General features: G+C 41.7%; 1 protein-coding gene across 8 annotated transcripts in view; it reads right to left on the bottom strand.

Annotated features, from left to right (window-relative positions):
• Nucleotides 1-5,558: 5,558 nt before the first annotated feature.
• igsf21b (immunoglobin superfamily, member 21b) overlaps nucleotides 5,559-22,841 on the bottom strand; it is a 35,453-nt gene continuing 18,170 nt past the window's right edge. For 3 of the 8 annotated variants that reach the window (XM_086141681.1, XM_086141677.1, XM_086141685.1), the window contains 5 exons: nucleotides 19,729-20,245; nucleotides 10,688-10,788; nucleotides 8,937-9,129; nucleotides 8,823-8,861; nucleotides 5,559-5,807 (listed from right to left, as the gene is read on the bottom strand). In XM_086141681.1, the coding sequence (XP_085997807.1) occupies nucleotides 5,707-5,807; nucleotides 8,823-8,861; nucleotides 8,937-9,129; nucleotides 10,688-10,788; nucleotides 19,729-20,245 (951 nt within the window). In that variant the 3' untranslated portion in view covers nucleotides 5,559-5,706. Of the gene's footprint in view, nucleotides 5,808-7,421; nucleotides 7,808-8,822; nucleotides 8,862-8,936; nucleotides 9,130-10,687; nucleotides 10,789-19,728; nucleotides 20,246-22,841 lie in introns of those variants that run through there. The other 5 variants (XM_086141680.1, XM_086141684.1, XM_086141682.1 and 2 more) reach the window with 5 other exon arrangements.

Raw genomic sequence — 22,841 nt, 5'->3', positions numbered from 1 at the left:
CTCAGTCATCTTCTCAGTCTCAAAGATCCTTTTGAATAATCTAGCCAGAAACTCAACCACTGCCTTTCCTTGATACTCCCAAACCTCCACAGGTATATCATCAGGACCAATTGCCTTTCCCACTCCTCATCCTTTTTAATGTCCTTCACTTTTACTAATCTCTGCTACACCCCCCCCTTCCGTCACTTTCATTTTCCTCCTTTATCAGCTCTTCAAAGTATTCTTTCCATTTTCCCATCTCTCTTCCAGCATCTGTCAATACATTTCCCTCTCACCTAAATCATTCAAACTTGCTGCACATCTTTTCTATCACTGTTAGAAAGTCATCAAAAAGTCACCTTGCACTGCATCTATCAATGCCCTGCTTCTTCTTTGCTAGCCTTATATATACTCCTGCACTTCCTCATTCCACCGGGTCTCCTCATTAACTTTCCTCCCAGATGACACACCAAATACTCTCCTACCTGACTTCCTGATCACATTAGCTGCTTATGTCGAGTCATCTTTAAGATCTCCCAGGCCACCCAGGGCCTTTGTCAACTCCTCCCTTACAACACTCCTCCTTTTTCAGCATCCACCACTCGTCCTCTTCTTTGGGGGCGGCATGGCGCAGGCGGTAGAGCAATCGTCTTCTGAACTGAACATTCCTGGTTTGATTCCTGGCTCCTCCTAGTGTGTCAAAGTGTTGTTGAGCAAGACACTGAACCCCTAACTGCTCCCCTTGCACTGGTTGACATCAGCCTACTGCTCATGGTTCATCCACAATGGGTTAATTGCAGAGAATGAATTTCCCCACAGGGTTTAATAAAGGGTAAATTATCATTCTATGCCTTTGTCCGCTTCATCAATTTTTGTCAACAGTTTCAGCTGTCTGGCTACTTTGTCACCTACAGCTACTTTGCAGTCACTGATCTTCCTCCCTCAGTTTACATTGTCTTTACAAGATGTGCAAGCATGCTCCTACCTCTTCATAATGAGTTACCTCATGGTACTGCCTTTTCTGAAAAAAAAAAAAAAAGTTTTCACGACAGAGGGACAGATGGTGGTAGCCATTTACATCCTTTTTGCAAAGCCTGTGTTCATATCCTGGATACCAAACCTGCCCATGACTTATCATTACCACTAAAGCCTGCACCAACATGTCCATTGAAGTCTGCACCAATTAACACTCACCTCCAGGGATATTCTACATCACTTTGGGGGCAGCCTGGCACAAGAAGTAGAGCAATTATCTTTGGAACTGAACATTACTGGAACATTATTCGATTCCCCTGGCACTGGTCAATAGCAGCCTACTGCTCATGGAAGTTCCCCAATCAGAAACCCTGGCTGAACAGTCAAATATACAACATAGTCCATGCCCGCTCTCATGAATTTAGGTCTGTCAATGAGACGGAGGAGAAGGCTGCTAAGTGCGGACTGAGGAAAGCCATCAGAACAGCTAAGAGGCAGCACAGAGAGAAGCTGGATGGCTTCTGCTCCACTGCTGACTCAGGGTGGATTTGGCAAAGGCTGCAGCACATCATGGACTATAAGTCACCCACCAGCATTGACTCAGCAGACAGCCTACCGGATGACCTCAACACCTTCCGCGCCCACTTCAAGCCCCCAACATCAGCACATAGGTGAGTCATACACACAATAGGACCACCACCATTCCCCCCGTCCCCCATCCTCCGTCCCTCCTCGCTTCCAACAGTATCATCAGAACAGGTACACAGAGGCCTAAGAAGGATCAAACCCCGCATCTTTGTGTGGACCCACCATCTTTTGGTGGACCCTCAGAGTGTGTGCCTATGAGCTTTGAGCATACAAGCAGTTTGCCATGTCGCCTAAGATCGTCAAAAAATTCTACAGCTACATTGTTGAAAGCATCTTAACAAGCTGCATCACAGTGTACAGCAGCACCGCTGCTGTAGACCACAAATGCCTGCAAGGACTGGTAAAGACTGCAGAGAAGATCACCAGAACCCCACAGTGAGACAGTGCTGCACTCAACTTGATGTCACTTAGTTGTCTACTTAAACCATCTGCACACTCTAAGCTGCACTCAACTTACACTTGCACATCTTGCCAATACTTTTTACATTTCTGTGTTTGTTTGCATTTCCCTGCACTGCTACATCGAGTTACGACAATGTTTATTTTGATATATTTATCAATACACATCCAGATAGATGAGATGAGAACAACTTTATTAATCCCGAAGGAAATTGTTGTGCCAGAGTTTCAAGTAAAAACATAACAGTAATAGACAATAGTGGAAAGGAGGAAGAATAAGAAATATAATGAAATATAAATTGTCTTAGCTGTTAGCAGTAACTACAAAGATTGATAGGCTGCATACAGCAAAGTAAGAATTTTATTGTACAAGGAAACACATTTCCAGACTATACAAATGACAATATAAATAAATACCTTGCATCTTTAATCTTGAATATTTCCACCTAGTGTCCTGAACACACAGTATATCTACTTTCCTTCTCTGAATCATATTCACCAACTCTCTACCTTTTCCTGTCATAGCCCCAATATTCAAAGTCCCTACTCTCAAGTCTCAGACTCTTGCCTTTCCTCTTCTCTCTGCTTCCGAACACACCATCCTCCTCTCCTTCTTTGACCCAAAGTAGCCCAACTTCCACTGGTACCCTGTAGGTCATCGGTACCAATGGCGGCCGTTGACAACCCGGGCCTCGACCGGTATGATCTGGTTATTATGGTTGAATTGCATGTTTGGTTTTGGCAAAAGTGTTAAGCAGGATGCCCTCCTGACGCAACCCTATGCATTTATCCGGGGTTGGGAGTGGCTCAGGGAGACACCGGCCAGTGCTACCCTGAGGCTGCATGCCTTCCAAAAAAAACACAAGTGGCTCAGAAGGTGCCAGATCACTTGGGTAAATTAGGGTTTGTTAACCCTCCAGGAGTTACTATGGAAAACCTGAGCACTATTGACTTGACACTGATGACTTGTTTTTAACTTTTTTTTTCAATTAGTAATGAAGTCATGTCCGAATCATGTTCGCCATCTCGCTACCTTTTCCTAATATTGGCCAAATATTCAAAGTCCCTACTCTCACTTCCAGACTCTTCTGGAACACACCTTCTAAACACACCGTCCTCCTCTCCTCCTTCAACCCACAGTAGCCCAGTTTCCACTTTTACTCTGTAGATTCTGTAGGTTATCTTACCCTGCAATTGACTGGCGATCAGTCCAGGGTGTATCCCGCCTCTCACACAAGACAGCTTGAATAGGATCCAGCATCCCCCGCAACACTGAGTGCAGGATAAGCACAGAAGATGGACGGATGGATGGATGTAGAATACTTGTGATGAGTTGTGGTGAGACTTGCAGCATCCTTTGCTTCAGAACTTTTAACACTTTACAGACCAGGTGTTTTTGCGGGTACCTGTGCTGGTGCATATGACACACTGACATACTTTCACATGATGACAAGGCAGAAGTAGAGGCACCATTAATGAGACTGTTTGTTTGGTTAGTCACCCTGCCTGAGGTTTTCCTGCTTTACTATAATTATCACAGTACGTAACTCTTAAAAGATGATTCCTTTACCCTACTGCAGGGATGTGCAACATTTCTGGCTCAGGGCTGCAATGACTTTTAAAATTTGACAGACGGGCCGGGTCACCACAAGATACGATACATGTGTAAAAAGAATTTAAAAACGCATTTGTTAACGGTACATATCAGACTCATTTGCTTTGAAAATAAAACCAGCTTGGTTTTGAGGGTTCTGACGATTGTTTGCATTTCATGCACAAACCAGTTTTTCCCCTGTAGCTTCATGTCCAGCTCATTCATGTGTCAGTATGTCCACAGTAAAGGCTAAATCACAAAGCCAATCTGTGTCATTCAGCTCAGGAAAAGGGTTCTCAAGTAGCTCCAAAAATGAAATAATCTCCAGTTTGAGCTCCCACATTCACTGATCACATCATTCAATCATTCACATCAACCATGAATTCTGTACCAATCTTTGGTGGGCCAGATGAAAAAGACTAACGGGCCAGATGTGGCCTGTGGGCCGTAGTTTGCCCCCCCCGCTCTACTGCCTCACCACCCCGGTGAGCCACAATTAGCTATCAACAATTTTTGAGGGACCAGGGGAAGATACTGTAATATAATGTCAATGCACACACAGGCAGGCAAGAAGTAGTTATAAGGAAATAGCACTCAATACAACAGATATTTAGTCAGTTTGGTTCTGACGCACAGTTACTTTTATAATAGGAAATAATTATTTGCCTCATGAAATCATTGATGCCTACAAAGTTTGAGCAATATGAACATTATGTCAGTCCCCAAAGAGCAGCAACAAGTAGCCTTCGAGCATAAACAATGACAAATACTGTATATGGAAAACATCAAAAGGAAAAGAATCACTACACCAAAACAGCACTACATTCATCCAAAAAATTATCTTCTGCACGTCTGATGCTGACGAGAGGTCCATGTATGACCATTGACTTCTTTGTTAGATTCTGAAACTGCATATTCTGCATCAACTAACATGTCCACTCAAGAGTGTGGACCAAACAAATCAGAGACAGATATTGACTTTTAAGAAAAGATTAGAGAATAATATAACTTTCATGGCTAGGTAAGTTGTTAGCATAATCAGGGGTGGTGCACAATCAGTTCTGCAAGCCCTTTACGCAAATAATGAGTGTTGATGACACCGATGCTTCAACCAATAAGATTTTGAGTTGGCGACATTAAAGCCTTCTAGCAGGCTACAGCAACGTCAGCGTATTCACACCCTCTGATTGCATAGTCAGAGTGGACAAGTGCATTAGCGAGGAAAAGCGTACTGCGAGCTGCGAACAGAAAAATAGTTGTGTTTGTTTAATATCGGTATTGTCAACCCACGGCTGCAAGAGGAGAAGAAATTGATTTAGTTGCTAATATACTATTATAGCCGTTTTCTAGATGGAGTTTTGGAACTGATCAAGCAAGAATGGTTTATTCAAAGTAAGAAAATACACTTACGAGATATCCCGGGCAAGAATGAATGTCACCCTGAGAGGATCATTCACCCTCTCTGCACAGCCGCTGAGACGCGTCCAGCGGATGTGCAGGTGAGGAGGTTCTGACCCCGAGCCGAGGAGGCGCGGTCATTTTATACCACCGCCTCAACGGTCGGGTTTATTTCCTAATTAGGACTTGTTACAAACACTCTTGGAATTTGGGCACTTGGGGTGCCGGGCCGCGTCCCGGACAAAGTCGCGGAGTGCGCGATCGGTTACGCGCGGGGGGTGTCAGTGGAAGAGTACAGAATTGGGCATCTCTTTGTCGTCACGAGATGCGCCGCCACGGGCTAATTTTAACACTACACGACTTATCTATCTGCGATGCACCCCTCTTAACACTGCATTTATGCATAATAAAAATGTGTTTTGTGGCCATAAACTAATTATTGGGGGCTGGATAGATTCGGAGCGCCACTGAAGGCCTAGGTGTAAAATGAACGGCCGCCACTGGTATGGAAAGAACACAGGACACAAAAATTAGAAAAAAATAAGGCATCTGAGTCTTTTTCAGCTTTAAATTTATATGTATAATTGAAATTTGGAGAGTGTTGCATTCTACATGTTGAGGGTCAAAGACAGAACATGAGACAAAGATTATTAGCCTTTCAACATATCACAATATGAAATCCACAGACAAAATATGTCTGTGGAGGTTCTCAGTTATCCAGGTCGTGGTAAATTCTTGTAAAAATCTTCATGTTGATCTTCTTCACTTGAAGACGTTTCACCACTAATTCGAGACTTCTTCAGTTCTGACACAGCTGAGAAGATGACAAGAAGATTTTGGCAATATGATAATATGGTTATTCAAAGTGACATGTTGAACGCAACTCAAGAATGGTTACATAGTTTGACGAATGTGAGCTGAAAAGACCTGTGTTGCATGGAGCAACCTGTGAGTGTTACCCCTCTCACTTAAAATAAAACATGTTTCAAAGTTGCTCATTTTGATATTACAAGAAAATAATGCTTGTGAAAGAAAGATGTTACAAGAACCAAGAGCCCAGTTTGTTTCGTACTGAAGACACTACAACATACAAATCATTATAATAGGACAGAGACAGGTGTTAGCATCAAAATTTATTTCTTAGAATAATTGTATCACACATAAAAACGTTACACTCAAGACAGCCATACGTATATGTAGTTCAAGTTTTTTAACCCTCCTCTTGTGTTAGGGTCGCCAGCGACCCTAGTTTTTAAATGCATAAAATAATCACTTAAAATTTTTTTATTGCATCAAGGCTTCTTGACTTTGTCAGGAACCTTGATTTCAACAAAATTCAACAAAAACATTTTTTTTCACTGCATTATAAAATGCTCTAGTTAAAATTATGTCCTCTGTAGTGTTAGGGTCGGTTTCGACCCGGGTATAAAAATAAGATTACAAAGCAATAATTATAGCCAAAATTTAAATCATCACAATGCATTGTCAGCCAACACGATGACAGCCACCTACTCCCCCAATCATGTGAGCTTCTGGGGATGCTCATTTGTCCAGGATTGCGCCAAAAAAACAAAACAAACAAAGATGAGCATGTCAAGTCACATCCTTGACATGACCACTGGACTGCAGGGTCACAATATCACTTGTGACAATTTTTTTACCACCTATGACTTTGGACAAGAACTCCTCAAGAGAGAACTTACCATGGTGGGCACAGTGAGGAAAAATAAACCTGAGTTGCCTACTGAAATCATGCAGGTGAAAGACAGGGCTTCGCTTTCCTCCAAGTTTGTTTTTACAGACACCACCACTGTTGTCTCACATTGTCAAAAAGAAGACAGAATGTGATACTTCTGTCTACTCTTCACAAAGCTGCAGCTGTGTCATCAGGAAGTGATAAAAAGCCCACAATTATCCTTGACTATAATAAAAACAAAGGAGGAGTGGACAACCTGGACAAGCTGACAGCCAATTTCAATTGGCAGCGAATGACCAGAAGATGGCCAATGATATTTTGTGTTATGACCTGTCCTGTGTTTCAGTGTGTTCATTTTAAAGTCCTATTGCTGACATTTTTTTGTTTCTTTGCATTTTCTTGAAAAAAATATATTACGGGTTGAAAATGACCCATAACACCATCGATGTTACTATGGATAAAAATTTTTAAATGAAAAAAATAAATCAACAAATTCATTTCAGAGATATGTTCTATACCCCTTACCAATATTCTGGTAACACAACATCCTTTAATTTATTTATATTAATCTCTTGAGGTAAATTTTTCTGTTTTTTATTGAAATCAAGAAGTATACTAATAACAATAAAAAGGATCAGAGAACCACAACAAAAAATTTTAAATCCAATATTTTCATGGATAAGGAAGCCTATGAAGGTAACCAAGAGATGAGAAAAAGAATTGGAATTTAAGTTTTTATTTTTAGTGTATTTTAAAGCTGATTTAAGACACGGGTCGAAACCGACCCGTTAACACCGGTGATGCTACCAGAAAACTAACACAGGAGGAGGGTTAAACACTCATAACCAGCCAACAAAGCTGCTTAATGCTTGTTTGTCAGGTTTGTAAAGCAACTGTGCTGTACTTTTCTTATTGTTTTAGACCAACTGCTAAAGGGTGTGTGGAGGCAATGCCAATGCCAGGGATCATGAAGATGGATGTGGGAGGTGACAGAGCAGCTGCACCTTGGTTCACGTTTGCTTGCAGGTGAAGCTCAGCAGCAACATAGAGGTGATCGTCAATGAGCTTTCCAAGACAGCTGCATTACTGGCTACATAGAAATAAAATATGGAGTATAGCTGAAAACACACAAATTACAGCTCATTTTTTACAAGACCATGTTTAGGATAAGATAATCATTTATCACTGGCACAGTGAAGAATTGTTTAATGCCAAGTACTAATACAAGCTGTATTTTTATGGAATTTACTGAAAAAAACATTGTGCAGTTTTAAAAATTGAAAATTATGCAGTTAGAGAAACACAGGGACTTCCCTATACTGTTTTGGTGGTTGCAACATTTGACCAGGTAAGGTGAATAATAGTGTGACCTCTCGTGGGGAGATTTATGGGAGAGTCTTCCTAGTATCCTTTGTTTTGGTAGCTGTAAGCTTTGCTAGCCTCCTACAGTTTAACACTTGGTGCTTACATAAGTGTGCTATACAGGTACACATGTGATGCACCAGTCCATGCTGAACTTTTGTATGACTGGAGACCAGAATGTGAAGGCACAATGAACAAGACTCTGTGTAATCACCCTCTGAGGTTTTCTTGTTGTTGTATGGTTCTTAACTTATTTGTTTATTGAAGAGCATAAGACCTCTACTTTATTTGTCTGCAATCTTGGCTTGCCAAAGTAGGCTTGAAAACTATTCACTCACTGTTTTATTTCATTCACGGTACTTATTGAACGTTAGACACTCAGTTCAGCTATATATTGAACTTATCAATTGGTTTCTAACAACAATGACACTACATCACCAAGGATGCACAGAATTTTCGACAACTTGCAGAAAAGTACTGAAAGTTAGTCAACATAATATTTGCGCTACGAATAATCCAGATATACATATTGAGCCCAAAGAATAGCTAGACTTATTCTGAATCACTCTTTTTAACATTTCAATCTATAAATCTGTATTAATCTAGTTTTTACAGTACAAGCAGTGGGATGAGCTGTTCAGAATCTTTCTTCGATGCACCTTTTTACCAATGTTATTACATGTATTTTATAATAAGGCTTTATTTTAACCATGTGAAAATACTTAGCTAAAATGTCTATTTTTTTGTCTGAATTCGCAAAAGAGGGCTTACCAATAGTATGCTTTTTTCCTTTCTTTAATCTTGGATTGTCTGAAAAAAACACAACAATAATTAGATGAATCAGATCATACATTGGTGGAACATGTTCCTCTCAGCAAAGCTCACCAAAAACAATTAGGCGAGTATGTGTGTCAGTAGAGCCCAGAGGATTCTGGGCAGTGCAGCGGAACATGGAACCATTGAGTTCTGCAGGAACTCTCTCTAGGACAAGCTCCCTTCCACTGTGCTCACCCCTGCCATCAAGTAAGTGCCCCCCTACCTTGGTCCAAGTAAACATGGGCTCAGGGAAGACTTCACTCTGGACACACACAGGAAAATATACAGAAAAGATTGATAATATCTTCAAGGCAAGATTATGATATGACCTATGTGAAGAGGAGAAAAAAAACCTACAGGACTGTCTCAGAAAATTAGAATATTGTGATAAATTTCTTTATATTCTGTAATGCAATTAAGAAAATAAAAATTACTTTTGCATGATACTCTTATATTTGGAGATAGGATTTTTGAGTTTTCTTGAGATGTAAGCCATAATTATGAATATTAAAATAATAAAAGGCTTGCATATATCAGTTGATTTGTAATGAATCCAAGTTGTATGACATTTTTGTTTTTGTAATTGCATTACAGATGATAAAGAACTTTATCACAATATTCTAACTTTCTGAGACAGTCCTGTATTTCCTGCAGAGGCTTCTTTGGTATTTTTGAGACACACTCGTAATGCATCATACTTAAATGAGCTCATTGATTCAGGCAGAGATATATTCTTTAAAAACTCTTTTTTACACTGTAGTTGTCCAACTTCCTGTCACACTAGATCTCCTTTTCAGGTTGAACAAATTCTGGGTCATCATTGAAACACACAGTTGCACTGAAACACACTAGAGACAATGAAATGAACCCCTGGATAAATGGATGGTCAAACAAAATAAGCTCCTCAGGTCAGGACTCAGGACACTGATTTTGCTCCTCATCCTGTCTACAAGGGACACTCCACTGATGACAGCAGTGTCTGGATGTTGGCCAGAATAGTCATATGGTTTGAAAGAGGGGTAAAAGAAGCGATCACTTCAAAGTTTAATGACTGTTGCTCATCAGACAAGGTGTTCCTTTATACAGTCCTTCAGCCACAACCATATAGGTTCTGGGATCACTGACGTGGAAGATGAATACCCATTTATCTCTGGAAATAAATTACTCATATTTTAAGACTGGTGACTTGGCTACTCTCTGGTGACCCCCCCATTCAAATCTCCAGAACCTGCTTCTCAACCATTTTCACCATAAATATTTGATGGATCCATGAGTCACATACTTCTCTAGGTATCATCCACCTCATAGGTGGTTAAATACTAACAAATGCCTAGTCAGTCAAAACTAAAGAGGACTTTTAAATGGTGATTAAACCAAAAAAATCTATTAATTCTGATGCATTACATGCATCTGATGCAAACATTTATTGACCATGACTGAGAACCAACCCAGATGTTTTAAATTGATGATGCAAAATTGTGACCCTTAAATCCCTTAAATTTACAAGAATGGATAAAATTGTCATTGCATATACATCCAAAATTCTAAATAATAGCTAAAAATCACTTTTAAATCTTTCCAGGTTCTCTGCCTTTCTGCCACAGACAAAACATAGTCCGCAGTTTTATTGAATACTACAAATTGTCCATTCGCGTGAATGAGAGGATGAGGATGAGAGGATAGACCCACTGTGATTGACAGTTGGGTCTATGTGGGCTGGATTGGCTCCAGCCCTCTGTTACCATATGTGCATGATAACAGGTAAAGTTTATTAATAAATACATACATTGATTAATATTTTTATTTATTTAGAAACTCACTGCAGAAGGTCCAAGCTGAAAGCCCTGGACAGTGATCCGAACTGTGTCTCCCACTTTGGCCTTTTTTGGATTCACGGACAGTCTTGGTCCTCTAGGAGCAGCTGTCAGAACAATAAAAGCATCTAATTTGAATGAAGATTTAAGAATATGTGTGGGTCTCTTATTGTAGTACCATGAATGAAAACAGAGAGCTTAATAGTTGAAAAACTGCTGTGAGTGTATTTTTCCGTGACGCAAGTAGACAGTCTGTCATGTCTCTGATAAATGATCGTTTACTTTTGTTCAGTTACAGTGCATGGTATCCATCTTTTGGTGTTAATTTCTGAGCACTGTTTCGTTTTGGGTCTACATCTTTCATCATAAGAACTAGACTTCAGTGTTGTATAAATCCATCACAAACAGCCCAAAACCTATCTCTGGCCATTGAACCCATCACTGTACAGTAAGTTGTGTCATCATCATCCACCTTGTCACAGCATGCCATGGACGAACATCCCTCACTCTCTGTCCATAGTCAAATTTCGGACATGCAACTGCATGTCTGCTACAGCATATGATAGCCTCAGGGGGTATCTTTCTGACCCCAGTGCCCAGCCCGGACAACTGCAGAGAGTTGCGTCAGGCAGGGCATCTGATGTGATTTGGGCCCAAACCAAATATATAAGGGCAACTCCATTCCCACAGGCTCTAAGGGTTGATGAGCCTGCTGATGACTACTTTCCCTTTAAGGAGACCAACTCCTCCTTCGATGAGCTGTCCTGAAGTTCAGTGGGGCTGAAGGACCGGCAGCTGGTGACCTATGGCACAGCTGTTTGCCACCATTCTTCAGGACGACTGGTCCAGATGTTGCTGGTGGAATTCCCGGATAAGGCTCTTATCCAAAATGTGCCAAGAAAGAACCCAGGATCTCTCTCTTCCCTATCAACGAGGTATTAGCAGCCTCTTCCACATCAGGGCAGCGGATGATGCGATGCACCTCTTAGGTAAGTCCCCAATCAAGGCAAGGGGGAAGTGGGGGCAGGGCAGCAAGCATCAGTGGACTGTTGTTGACAGATTTGATACATAGAAGGTGGGGTTTACCCTCATGGAGCTCGGGAGCTTTAGTCGAACCAGTGCCAGGTTGATGACCTTTAGCTGGCCTGGTTACCCTGGTGTGTCAGCAGTTGGTGGTCAAGGTGAAGCGACTAACAGAATGCAGGAGGCTGGCTCTGGCCAGGGTGAAGTGGGTGAGTCACTTCCTTCTCCTGAGCGGTGAATAGAGGGCCGCTCCTCTGGGCATTTTACTGCCTGAGGCTCTCAGTTACCAATGCCTTTGTTCTCTCAGCTGAAGAGAAACAGTGTGAGAAAAAGGTGCATGAATGGCGTTTCTCGTCACTGGCTGAGCGCTAGACCATCTGATGCGTCTGACTCCACAGCATATGTTGCTCTGTGTCAGGAACCTGGAGCATTGATCCCAGGCTGTTGCGGTCCTTCAAAGTCTGAAAGGTAGTACCTGCAAACTTGGACATGTGGAAGGGAGTCTTTGATGAAGTCAGGGCTGTAGCAATGATTGAGTTATAACTGCAGATGAAGCATTAGTAAAAGTTGGTTACGCCCAGAAAGTGCTGCAGCTGCATGTAATTTTCAGAAATAGGCCAGGATCTTACTGCAGGCAGAGAGGGCAGAGGCAGAGACCATCAGAGAAATACTGAAGCAATCATGGCAGAGGGAAACAGTGCCACCTGCGCAGACACAGGGAGAACTTAAGCTCCACACAGAAAGGCCTTCTGCTGGAATTGAAACAGCAACCCTTTGTTCTTCAAGGTGAAAATGTGCCACACAAAAAAGAAACCAACACAAAATACAGTTAACATCAACACATTACACAACACAACTTAAGACTCATGTAATGACAAAAAAGAGGCTTTATCTTTATCTTTGCTTTGAAGTTCTACCCCTAAAGAAGCCTCTCGGATGAAGGGTGAAAACGTCTTCAAGTAAAGAAAATTCAGGTCCAGATCTCTTCCCAGAGTTTCAATTTGTTTTAGGTCTGGCCTTTGACTGGCCCATTCTAACATGCTTTATTTTAACCATTCCATTGTGGCTTTATGTTTATGGTTGTTGCGGTGCTGCTAGAAGTTTAACCTCTGGCCCAGTCTCAAGTCTTTTGCAGACTCCAACAGGTTTTCTTTTTAACCCTCTCCAGGCAGATGTTGCAGATTTGCGACAGCTAAATGCTACTTAGCTAATTACGCCACAACTTAATTTGAGCCTGAGAGGGTTAAGATTGCTTCCCATGAACTCTGCTCATCTTCCTTGGAATGAAAGGAATGAACTGTCATCACCATATATAACAGTGGGTATAATGTGTTCAGATAATGTGAAGTGCTCATTTTCTGCGACACATAGTGTTCTGTATTTTGGCCAAAAAGTTCAATTTTGGTCTCTTCTGACTAAAGCACCCTCTACTGCCTATGCTCTACTGCCACATGGCTTCTGGCAAATTTCAAACAGGATTCTTTATGGCTTTCTTCTTGCTATGGTTTTTTTACCAAAACATGACGATGAAAATTCTGTTGACACCATCTCTTCCTGCACTTATTAATTGAAAAAGTGCAGGAGAAAGGAGGACAGACAGAGGGACAAGCCATCAACCAGTGAGAGTGAAGCTATGGCTTTTAAGTCCTCACTGATTGCTGGCAATTGGGCGGCAGCCATGTGTACCTTGATGAACTCAGCCATGAGCTGCTGAGGCGGGACCATAGCATGAACAGTGGTCTGTGAGATGTTCAAAGCTTGGGAATTCCTTTTATAGCCTAACCCTGTTTTCAACTTCTCAACAACTTTAGACATTAGGTCAATTTTTGATCATTCAGCAATCCTCAGGCAACTTCTGAAGGCAAATGATTGCACTCAGAAAAAAGGGAATTGAATACTTTTGAACACAGCACTTTTGAGCTATTATAAAGAATAAATCAAACATTCTACTTCACAATTGTGTGACAGGCTGTGGTGGTCTTTCACATAAAATTCCAATAAAACACATTATTTATTTGTGGTTGTAACATGACAAAATGTGGTAAGGTTCAAGGGAAATTTATACTTTAGTAAGCCATTGTATAGGTTGAAAAAGTGTCACTGTAAAGTTGTTGAAAAACATACCAAGGTTCTTTGCTCTGTCTTTGCTAATAAAAGTGAATATAATTATTGTAAATATGACTACGCCTTGGTGTTTAAATAATGATCATTTCTGTCTTGCTGAGTTCAGGAGAAAAAAAATGCTGATAACCAGCTCTTAAGAGCATCCATACAGACACCAAGTGAATCCAGAGTATCCAGCCCATCTATGGCCAAGTTTAAAAGCAGCTGCATGCATATTAGCTAAATTAATTTAAAATGAACATAGAATGTGACCCAGCAGTGCCTTGTACAGGGAAAACACCGTGGAACCTTACACCTCACTGCACAGGAATCAGAGATGGTGGTGTTAAATAGAAATACTGTGGGGCCTCTAAGACAGGTATGAATTAAACTACTGAAGGACCTGACTAAAGATGCCAAAAAGTCAACATATGATGATCCACAGAATAAAAAGTAGCACTCAAGTCCAACAATAAAAAAGAGGATGACTGAGTCTCCAGCAGCAAACAAATCTATCACCACCTTTTTAATGACTAACCAACTGTTTTACAACCCAAGCATGCAGCAGCTACAGTGAACAGGTTGTACCTCAGACTTCCATAACAACTTCAGTAAGAGCTGCCAGAGAAAAAATTCAAAAAGTAGTCATGGCTCTGATATTAATCTTTTCATAAAAATTCAATAAATAGTTATGTTGAGACTTTGTGAGCCTATGGAACATAGCAAAAAGTAATTAAATCATAATGTTATGCTGCTTTCACAGTTGATGTAATTGTCTGATATCAAACTGTCTCTCCCTGATTGCTTAATGAAAAAAAAAAAGTTAAAAAATAAGTAATCAGTGTCAAGTCAATAGTGCTCAGGTTTTCCATGGTAACTCCTGGAGGGTTAACAAACCCTAATTTACCCAAGTGATCTGGCACCTTCTGAGCCACTTGTGATTTTTTTTGGAAGGCATGCAGCCTCAGGGTAGCACTGGCCGGTGTCTCCCTTAGTAGGCCTCAGGGTGGGACGGAGCAGCGTCTCCCTGAGCCGCTTCCAAGCCCGGATAAATGCATAGGGTTGCGTCAGGAAGGGCATCCTGCTTAACACTTTTGCCAAAACCAAACATGCAATTCAACCATAATAACCAGATCATACTGGTCGAGGCCCGAGTTGACAACGACCGCCATTGGTACCAATGACCTACAGGGTACCAGTGGAAGTTGGGCTACTTTGGGTCAAAGAGGAAGAGGAGGATGGTGTGTTTGGAAGCAGAGAGAAGAGGAAAGGCAAGAGTCTGAGACTGAGAGTAGAGACTTTGAATATTGGGGCTATGACAGGAAAAGGTAGAGAGTTGGTGAATGTGATTCAGAGAAGGAAAGTAGATATACTGTATGTTCAGGACACTAGGTGGAAATATTCAAGATTAAAGATGCAAGGTATTTATATTGTCATTTGTATAGTCTGGAAATGTGTTTCCTTGTACAATAAAATTCTTACTTTGCTGTATACAGCGTATCCGGATGTAAGAAGGGAGAGAATGTCCAAGTCCAGTTACCAAGACAAGAAAATTTCAACAAGAATAATGGTGCAATGGAAGTGACTATCTCATTGATGAGCAATAAGCCGGCACTGGAGTCGTATGCTCAAATTTACTTGCTCTTGTAAAAACATGCTGTTGATTTCAAAGAACAAGAACAAGAACAAGAGGAAGAGAAGGAGTGCGTGTTCAGAAGCAGAGAGAGAGGAGGAAAGGAAAGAGCCTGGGACTGAGAGTAAGGACTTTGAATATCGGGACTATGACAGGAAAAGGTAGAGAGTTGGTCCACATGATGCAGAGAAGGAAGGTGGATATACTGTGTGTCCAGGAGACCAGGTGGAAAGGTAGTAAGGCTAGAAGCTTAGGAGTAGGCTTTAAGTTGTACTATCATGGTACTGACAAGAAGAGAAATGGAGTAGGAGTTATCTTGAAGGAGGAGTTTGTTAGGAACGTCCTAGAGGTGAAAAGAATGTCAGCTAGACTTATGAGTCTGAAACTGGAAACTGAAGGTGTGATGCTCAATGTTGTTAGTGGCTATGCCCCACAGGTGGGATGTGAATCTGAAGAGAAGGAGAAGTTCTGGAATGAGTTAGATGAAGTGATGCAGAATATTCCCAGAAATGAGAGAGTGGTAATTGGGGCAGACTTCAGTAGACATGTTGGTGAAGGCAATAGAGGGGATAAAGAAGTGATAGGCAGATTTGATATCCAGGATACGAATGCAGAGGGACAGATGGTGGTAGATTTTGCAAAAAGGATGGAAATGGCTGTAGTGAACACCTTTTTCCAGAAAAAACAGGAACATAGGGTAACTTATAAGAGCGGAGGAAGGAGCACGCTGGTAAACTACATTTTGTATAGATGAGGTAACATGTAAGAGATCAATGACTGCAAAGTAGTTGTAGGTGAGAGTGTAGCCAGACAGCATAGGATGGTGGTTTGTAGGATGACTCTGGTGACAGGGAAGATGAAGAGGACAGAGGCAGAGCAGAGGACAAGGTGGTGGAAGCTGAAGAGAGAGGAGTGTTGCATGGTTTTCAGGGAGGAGTTGAGAAAGGGTCTGGGTGGTCAGGGTGAGCTTCCAGATGATTGGACAACAACAGCTAGTGTTATCAGGGAGACAGGTAGAAGAGTACTTGGTGTGTCATCTGGAAGGAAAGTAGATAAGGAGACTTGGTGGTGGAATGAGGAAGTGCAGGAGTATATACAGAGAAAGCGATTAACAAAGACATGGGATACTGAGAGGACGGAAAAGAACAGACAGGAGTTCAGGGAGATGTGGCGAAAGGTAAAGATAGAGGTAGCAAAGGCAAAACAAAGGGCGTACGATGACTTGTATGCTTGGTTGGATAGTAAGGAGGGTGAGAATGATCTATACAGGTTGGCAAAACAGAGAGATAAAGATGGAAAGGATGTACAACAGGTCCAGGTGATTAAGGATAGAGAGGGAAATGTATTGACAGATGCTACAGGAGTGATGGGAAGATGGAAAGAGTACTCTGAAGAGTTGATGAAAGGGGAAAATGAAAGAGAGGCAAGGGTAGAAGAGGTGACTATTGTAGACCACAATGTAGCAGAGATTGGTAAAAGTGAAATGAGGATGGCATTGAACAGGATGAAGAGTAGAAAGGCAGTTGGTCCTGATGATACACTTGTAGAGGTGTGGAAGTGTCTAGGAGAGGCAACGGTAGAGTTTCTGACTCGACTATTCAACAGGATCTTAGAGAGTGAGAAGCTGCCTGAAGAATGGAGACGAGGTATGATGGTGCCTATGCAGAATTGCAGCAACTATTGAGGGACAAAGTTAATGAGCCATACAATGAAGTTGTGGGAAAGAGTAATGGAAACTAGACTGAGAGCTGAAGTCAGCATTTGTGCGGTATGGCTTCATGCCTAGAAAGAGTACTACAGATGCAGTATTTGCTTTGAGAATGCTAAAAGAGAAGTACAGAGAAGGCCAGAGGGAGCTGCATTGTGTTTTTGTAAACCTAGGAAAAGCATATGACAGGGTACCAAGAGAGGAGCTCTGGCATTGTATGAGCAAATTTGGTATGAGATTTATGTTGGTGCAAGACATGTATGCTAGCTGTGAGACAGTGGTGCAGTGTGCTGTAGGGGTAATAGAGAAGTTCAAGGTGGAGGCGGGACTCCATCAGGGTTCAGCTCTGAGCCCCTTCTTGTTTGCAGTGGTGATGGACATGCTGACAGATTAGGTTAGACAGGAATCTCCATGATGGACCATGATGTTTGCAAAAAACATTGTGATCTGAAGTTAGAGCAGCAAACAGGTAGAGGAAAATCTAGAGAGGTAGAGGTATGCGCTTTAAAGGAGATAAATGAAAGTTAGTTGCAGCAAGACAGAGTATAAGTGTGTGAATGAGAGGAACTCAGGTGGAACAGTGGGGCTACCAGCGATGCCGTATAGCCTAGAAACTGTTACAATGACCAAAAGACAGGAGGTGGAGCTAGAGGTCACAGAGACAAAGATACTAAGGTTTTCTTTGGGAGTGACAAGGATGGATAGGATCAGGAATAAGTGTATCTGTCACGATTCTCGGGTCCCCGGAACAGCGGCACAGTAATCGCAGCAATTATCCTCTGCACCTGGAGACTATGCCACACCAGAAAGGAATTCAACTAATCAAGCAAGTATTTAAGTCGGACCCATGTCTCAGGCGGCGTCCGGTCTTGTTCAAGTTACACCCTTGAATAAACCCACCTACAAGTCCATGTACCTGTGTCTGTAGTTCCTGGGGGAAACTGTAACTGTATCAGAGGAACAGCATATGTAAGATGTTTGAGAGAAGGTCAGAGAAGCCAGACTGAGATGGTTCGGTCATGCACAGAAGAGGGATAGTGAATATATTGACAGACGGATGCTGGAATTGGAGCTGCCAGGCAGGAGGTCTCGAGGAACACCAAAGAGAAGATTTATGGACGTAGTGAGAGAAGATATGAAGGTGGTTGGTGTGAGAGACGAGGATACAGAGAATATGGCTAGATGGAGAAAATTGATTCGCTGTGGTGGCCCCTGAAGGGAAAAGCCGAAAGGAGAAGTGTTATTTTGGAAGGGCCCCTGAATAAAAAATAACGAAAAAAGCTTTTGAGTGCTTAGTTTTTTTTTTCTTGATTGGGCAAGTCATTAAAAGTACCTGATTGAAACCAAGGTTTATTATATCTGTCAGCCTAAGACATTGGGGCTTATATATCGTTTCACAATAAGCAGTTTCATCTAACCTGGTCTTTTCCATTGCCAACTCCACACACCTGCTCACACTGACCTGTTTATACTCACCCGAAGCCAGTCACTTTAAATCAAGGCCAGCATAAAAGCACCAGCCTCACATTTACCCAGTTGTCAGACTGTTCTTTGTGATGTGAGACTTTTTCAATGCTCTGTACTGATTCGCTCGCATAGTATGCCTCCCCCTCATCAGCTTGCTTGCTTGGACTATTTGCTCACCTGCAAATGAAATCCCTGTCTGTTGTGACAACACCTTTTTCTTACTCTTTTCTGTTTGTGCTACGAAGTCATGACAAGAAATGAACAGGGTCACATACAGAGACAGATAACCATTCATACATCTGGGCAATTAAATGTTTTTGGACTGTTAAAGGAAACCCATGCAGACTCCAGAGAGAACTCAGCAGAGTCCTGAATAGGACATGGAAGTTCACCCAACCACTTCACTGACATTTGACCATTTCCCCTGGGGAGTGCTGTGGGGGGTGCTGCGGTCTGCTGAATAAATTGAATTACCGATTGAAGGGGCTGAAATGAGCTTCCTCCACAGGGTATTGGAGATCTCCCTTACAGACAGGGTAAGATGCTTGGTCATCCAGGGGTGGCACAGAATGGAGTTACTGCTCTTCTACATCAAGAAGAGCCAGATGAGGTGCATTGGCCATCAGGTCAGGATTAGTCCTGGATGCCTCCCTTGTGAGGTGTTCTAGGCACATACCCGGAAGGTGGGACAGGAGGTCTTGGGGAATACCCATGCTGGAGGGGCTATGCCACTCAGCTGGTCTGGGAACACCTCTGGATTACATGGCAAGAGCTGGTCAAGTAGTACAGGAGAGGGAAGTCTAGGCCTCTGCCTAGGCTGCTGCCCTCAAAACCCTACCAGATAAAGCAGAGTGGATAGACGGAGGGATCCACTTATAATTGACTGCTGTCAAGGAACCTTAATGTTACTACTCAACACACAATGGAGCTTAATTGGCGTTCTCTATAGGAAATAAATAAGATGCCCATTCATATTGGATAGCTGTGGTGTTATACTATATCTTATGAAGATGGTATGCCCATCAGTTTTCAAAATACAACACAGGTTATATAATCACATAGTTTATACATATAGATGCTGTTGAAAAAAAGAATTGATGGGCTTTGACTTACCCAGCGTGACTTCAGCCTGCATGGGCATAGACAGAGCTGGGTGTTTAACCTCACAGCTGAACAGAGCTTCATTGTCCAGCTGGGGGTTGAGGCGCCATGTCAGCATGGCTCTCACCTCAATGGTGCCATCACCTGCCACCTGCTTCTGGTGATTGAAGAAGTAAAGTGGCTCACTGCTTTGGATCCAGCGTGGAAATTCCCTGCTTATTACCGTCTCTGGAATCAACTCTGTAGGTGTCTCGGGATCTGACTTCAAACTCTGCTCTTGGCTATCTTGTGATATAAGTGGTCCCTCTTGGCCCAGACTAGCCAGCTTTCCCTGATGCTCTGCCAGGGAAACAGACTTCTGAAGCTTGGTATCATCAAGGTCTCTACTAGGGAGGCTGTGTGCCCTCCACAGCCCTGCCTGGTTCCCACCCCTTGTTTTTTCTCGGTCCTTGCGTTGGTCTCCCACTGGGGGGGGGGACTGGACAGATGAAACCACATCAATGAGCTCACCATCCCGCTTGAAGTGTACCTAATATATGGGACAAATTCAGGTAAACTCAGTGATGGTCACCTGTGGTATCAAAAGCAATGGAATTATCATTTATAAGTTTCATATGAATGGTTTATATGACTCTTTAAAGTTCTCACCACCACTGAGTTTTATATCCTATTGGTTTTAAGTTTTGTGAATGAGCCAAAATCCATGTGTTCCAAAAGACTCAAGCCAATGCAATTTTGGCGTACACATACTCTTGAATGACAAAACATGAGTCCCATGCTGTTGATTAAAATATTGATTTAGAATATATATTGTAATTTAAATATTACTAATTTTGACATTTTAAATATAATATTTTAATATTCAAATATAACCATATACAAAGAAGAATAAGCCAACTTGCAACCTTCTTCTTATATAGGGCCTTCTCAAAAAATTAGCATATTGTGATAAAGTTTATTATTTTCCATAATGTAATGATAAAAATTAAACCTTCAAATATTTTAGATTCATTACATGCAATTGAAGTAGTTCAAGCCTTTTATTGTTTTAATATTGATGATTTTGGCAAAAAAGTAAAGAAAAACAAAAAATCCCTATCTCAAAAAAAAAATTGCATATGTCATCCGACCAAAAAAAAAAAAAAAAGTGTTTTTAATACAAAATAAAGTCAACCTTCAAATAATTATGTTCAGTTATGCCCTCAATACTTGGTCGGGAATCCTTTTGCAGAAATGACTGCTTCAATGTGACATGGCGGCAATCAGCCGGTGGGACTGCTGAGATGTTATGGTGCCCAGGATGCTTCGATAGCGGCCTTAAACTCATCCATTGTGTTGGGTCTGGTGTCTCTCAACTTCCCCTTCACAAGAGGAACAGATTCTTGATGGGGTTCAGGTCAGGAGATTTGGCAGGCCAGTTGAGCACAGTAGGTCAGTAAACCATTTACCAGTGGTTTTGGCACTGTGAGCAGGTGCCAGGTCGTGCTGAAAAATGAAATCTTCAACTCCATAAAGCTTTTCAGCAGATGGAAGTGGTCAAAATCTCCTGAGAACTAGCTGCATTGACCCTGCCCTTGATAAAACACAGTGGACCAACTCCAGCAGCTGACATGGCACGCCAGAGCATCACTGACTGTTGGTACTTGACACTGGACTTCAGGCATTTTGGCATTTCCTTCTCACCAGTCTTCCTCCAAACTCTGGCACCTTGATTTCCTAATGACTTGCAAAATTTGCTTTCATCCGAAAAAATTTACTTTATACTACTGAGCAACAGTACAGTTCTGCTTCTCTGTAGCCCAGGTCAGGCACTTCTGCCGCTGTTTCTGGTTCAAAAGTGGCTTGACCTGGGGAATGCGGCACCTGTATCCTATTTCCTGCACACGACTGTGCACGGTAGCTCTGGATGTTTCCACTCCAGACTCAGTCCACTGCTTCCCCAAGGTCTGGAATCGGACCTTCCCCATAATCTTCTTCAAAGTCCAGTCACCTCTTCTGGTTGTGAAGAGAGCTCTGCTTCACTTTTTTCTTCCCACAGACGTCCCACGAAGGTGCCTTGATACCGCACTCTGGGAACATGCTATTCGATCAGAGGTTTCTTTCTGTGTCTTACCCTTTTCCTTGAGGGTGTCAATCATGGCCTTCTGGACAGCAGTCAGGTTGGTAGTCTTACCCATGATTGCGGTTTTGAGTAATGAACCAGGCTGGTAAGTTTTAAAAGCCTCAGGAATCCTTTGCAGGTGTTTAGAGTTAATTCGTTGATTCAGATGATTAGGTTAACAGCTCGTTTGGAGTACCTTTTCATGATATGCTAATTTTTTGAGATAGGAATATTGGGTTTTCATGAGCTGTATGCCAAAATCATTAGTATTAAAACAATAAAAGACCTGAACTATTTCAGTTGGTGTGCAACAAATCTAAAATATATGAAAGTTTAATCTTTATCATTACATTATGGAAAATAATGAACTTTATCACATTATGCATATTTTTTGAGAGGGACTTGTATTCCCAGCCCACAAAGAAAGCTGATGAAAGAGTTGGTTAATTCTACAAAAGATGTCGTATATAAAAAAATTGATGAAATGGCTTTTATGGTTTGATAAAATGTAATTTAGTCACACTAAATCTAATTCAGGATAAGTGCAAGCTGACATCATTTTTCTTCTGCAGGGCCATTCGATCACATTTACAGCTGTCCTTTAGTCCTCTGAGATTAATTCCCACTGTATATTTTTTCAATGTGGTCATTTAGCAAACTGACCAAAGCTGTGAACGTTAACATTACGGAATTTAGCAGCAACAACTCAATTATTTTTCTATAAAGCAATGACTTCTAAGATAACACCTCCTCATAACCCAGCACCTGATAAGCAAAGCAAAATTGAATCATGGATGGATGGATTCTTTGATAACTTAATGAGAGTGTCCCATTATTTTCAATGGCCATAAATGTTGTTTTGGACGGAGCCATGATGTCCGTGATGTATCTGTAAATCCTGACATTCAACAAATGTTGCATATAAGACCCAACACCAAATAGGCTTCCATTATTGCATTTTTGGGGAGCACGGGGGGGGGCAGTAATCCAAGGATGCATTATGATACTAACTATTGTGATTAAT

Source organism: Fistularia commersonii, chromosome 34, assembly GCF_037954325.1.
Source record: "Fistularia commersonii isolate RoL2024-O1a breed Wild chromosome 34, RoL_Fcom_v1.0, whole genome shotgun sequence".
In the NCBI taxonomy this organism is placed as follows: domain Eukaryota; kingdom Metazoa; phylum Chordata; class Actinopteri; order Syngnathiformes; family Fistulariidae; genus Fistularia; species Fistularia commersonii.
Note: the sequence above shows the minus strand (reverse complement) of the source record. Positions and strands in the feature narration are given on the sequence as shown.